Source organism: Asparagus officinalis, chromosome 1 (genome assembly GCF_001876935.1).
Source record: "Asparagus officinalis chromosome 1, Aspof.V1, whole genome shotgun sequence".
Taxonomy (NCBI): domain Eukaryota; kingdom Viridiplantae; phylum Streptophyta; class Magnoliopsida; order Asparagales; family Asparagaceae; genus Asparagus; species Asparagus officinalis.
In genome coordinates, this window is record NC_033794.1 from 17,952,747 (window position 1) to 17,955,539 (window position 2,793).

Sequence of the window (2,793 nt, forward strand, 5' to 3'; positions counted from 1 at the left end):
GCTACCAGAATCACCATCTTCTTATCAACAACTCTTCGAACCAGCGAACATAAAGCTAAGCAATGAGAGGATCCTCAAAGCCGAAGAGAAACCTCTCCATCATCCTTTTGTTCGTCCCCACTTGCCTCTTAGCTCTCTTTCTCCTCCATCTCGCTTGCTTGGGCCTCCACATCCTCTGCGTTCGACCCATCGCGACCCGATACACCGCGACCCGACCCTTCAAAACCCAACCCATCCAACACCACCAGAACAAAAGAACCCTTCAAGAATCCGCCCCAAATATCACCAAACAAACCATCACTCCTTCAAAGAGGAAGGCCAAAAGAAATCATCACTCGGATTTCTCAGCCAAAGCCTTCAAATTCTTCAGTGGGCGTAATTGCAATCTGAAGTTCTTCATGACTTGGATATCCAAGAGCGATTCTTTAGGCCCAAGAGAGTTCATTTCAATACAGAGCATTTTCAAATTCCACCCTGACGCTTGCCTTCTCATAGTATCGAACAGTTTAAGTGCTAAAATTCTACGTCCATTAACTTTGAGGGGTTACATGATAACGATATTATCTCCCGATTTCAATTTCCTGTTCAAAAATACGCCTGCGGAACACTGGTTCCTTAACCTGCCCCGACGCGCCATGAACCGCCAAAACCTTTCAAATCTTCTTCGCCTCGCTCTACTGTATAAATATGGAGGAATTTACATGGATGCTGATGTTATCGTGCTGAAGAGCTTATCAGGTGTTTTAACTATTTTATTTTCCTTTTCGAACATTTTTTTTTTCCATAAAATTTAAGACATACCCCCGAACTTTGGGGGTTTTTTGCAGATGACCCCCTTAACTTCTTTTATTTCAAATCTTAAGCGCTTGATTCAAAAGACGCTAATATAGTCGTAAACATTGGAAAAAACATTTTATCTTATTTCAATTAATTTTTTTGATGGTAAGAGGGCATTTTTGCCTTTTTATGGCACGTGGCATATTAGACTTAGGTATGATAATTTCCTGTCCTATAACTTTTCTGTGTTATAGTTTTATATTTTCTATAGATATCTTGTGATGTTCTCTATATAAAAAAAGATATTGATATTACTCATCATTTCAACGAATAACAGCAGATCTCTTTTTCTTCAACATCAGGATTCAAGAATGCGATTGGAGCTCAAGCTATAGAGGCTGGGACAGGGAAATGGTCAAGACTCAACAATGCGGTCATGATCTTCGACGAAAACCACCCTCTACTACACAAATTCATGGAGGAATTCGCGAAGAATTTTGACGGAAACATATGGGGGCATAACGGTCCTTACCTAGTTTCAAGAGTGGCAGCGAGGCCGGTGTTCTATCCGGTGGGGTGGAATAGGATTAGGGGATTGTTTGAGAGGCCTAGAGTGGGGTATCATGAGAAAAGGGTGGAGGCCAAGTACGAGGGGATTAAAAGGGAGGGCTTCGGTTTGCATTTGTGGAATAGGCAAAGTAGGAGGTTGGAGGTTGAAGAAGGGAGTGTTGTTTGGAGAATTATGATGGATTGTTGTGTTTTGTGTAATTTTACAGTTGGTTAGTTGGGGGAGGGAGTTGATGCTGAACAAATCATATAACGTTTGGAAAACAAACCTACTTCGTTTCCTCCATTTGTTTTACATCTTACATGTGAGATTCTTCAATCCATTTTCATCATTGGCTGCTCTACTTTGAGAAATCTTTTTTTCTTTTTTTCCTTTTTCTTTTGAAGCTAAAAACAAGGCGAGGTGCCTGTTCAAAAATATTCATTAAAAGGGCTAACTAAATCTAGATACAGCTAGACTAAGAGTAGCAATGATCAAACAATTCATGCACATGAGTAAGGAGAGGAACAACGTCGTCACCTACAATATAAGATAGATATTGGATTACAACTAAATTTAGCCAAAGCTTAATATAAGAGAAGCTAGATAAAAACGAAATCCAACTATTATGACCATGCTTGACAATTTTTACAAGTAATACAAACCAAAGGAAATCTATAAAGAGTGACTTTGTCTAAAACCAGATAGTGGAAGAAGGAACAAGTAATACAAACAATTTTTTTATTATTGTTTGGGTAGAAAATTATTTTCATTGCTGAATTCATTATAACTTCGGGCGTTACAATAAATTCAAAACAAAGATAGTCTTTTTATAAGACTTTCAATATAATAAAAATACATTACAACTCTCTTTCAAACAACACGCAACAGGTGTTTATTGCCTATTACTTGCGTGAGGTCTTCGTCTGTGCCGGAGATGTTGATATCTGTGGACGACCGCGGATCAGATCCGGCTACCGAAAAATTGACAGAGCTCCTACTTCACCAAGGAAGTATTCACTTGAAGCACTGAAATTGACCAAGGAAAATCAGTAGCTCTTCTCGAGATTAAGACTAAGCCTAATCTAAAGGAACGGACGAACGGGGCTTCAGATCCTTCGAACTCTCCCTCTTTATACTGATGAAGATCGCCGGGATCTGACTTGCCTTCGCGGTAAATTCGTGCTCCTTTGACTCCTCAATCCAGTAGCACCTCGCCCTCTTGATAATAATTCACCCCTTATGAAATGAGCCCCTAGGCCTGTATTTATAGGCTTCAGTTGGGGGGTATTTGGATAAGAATGAGTGATTTGGCCTTATCTTCAGTTAATAACGGCCTAACCACGTTTGTAGATGATATTTAGACAGTTAGAAACCTCTGGAACAGAAGAAACCGATCGAAACAGCCTAGAAACACATTTTGGAGGTTACAGGCAGTTTTGGGAACGAGACGAAGATGACCCGCGCGG

At 40.0% G+C, this 2,793-nt stretch overlaps 1 protein-coding gene across 1 annotated transcript; it reads left to right on the top strand.

Annotated features, from left to right (window-relative positions):
• Positions 1 to 1,624, top strand: LOC109820034 (uncharacterized protein At4g19900). Its single transcript, XM_020386089.1, has 2 exons — positions 1 to 738; positions 1,140 to 1,624. Exons 1-2 carry the CDS (start codon positions 63 to 65, stop codon positions 1,559 to 1,561), a joined length of 1,098 nt encoding a protein of 365 aa, XP_020241678.1. The 5' UTR covers positions 1 to 62; the 3' UTR covers positions 1,562 to 1,624.

Coding starts and splice junctions, on each gene's coding strand:
- LOC109820034 (XM_020386089.1), top strand. CDS start 63: ATGAGAGGATCCTCAAAGCCGAAGAGAAACCTCTCCATCATCCTTTTG. Junction 739..1,139: donor CGTGCTGAAGAGCTTATCAG/GTGTTTTAACTA, acceptor CTTCAACATCAG/GATTCAAGAATGCGATTGGA.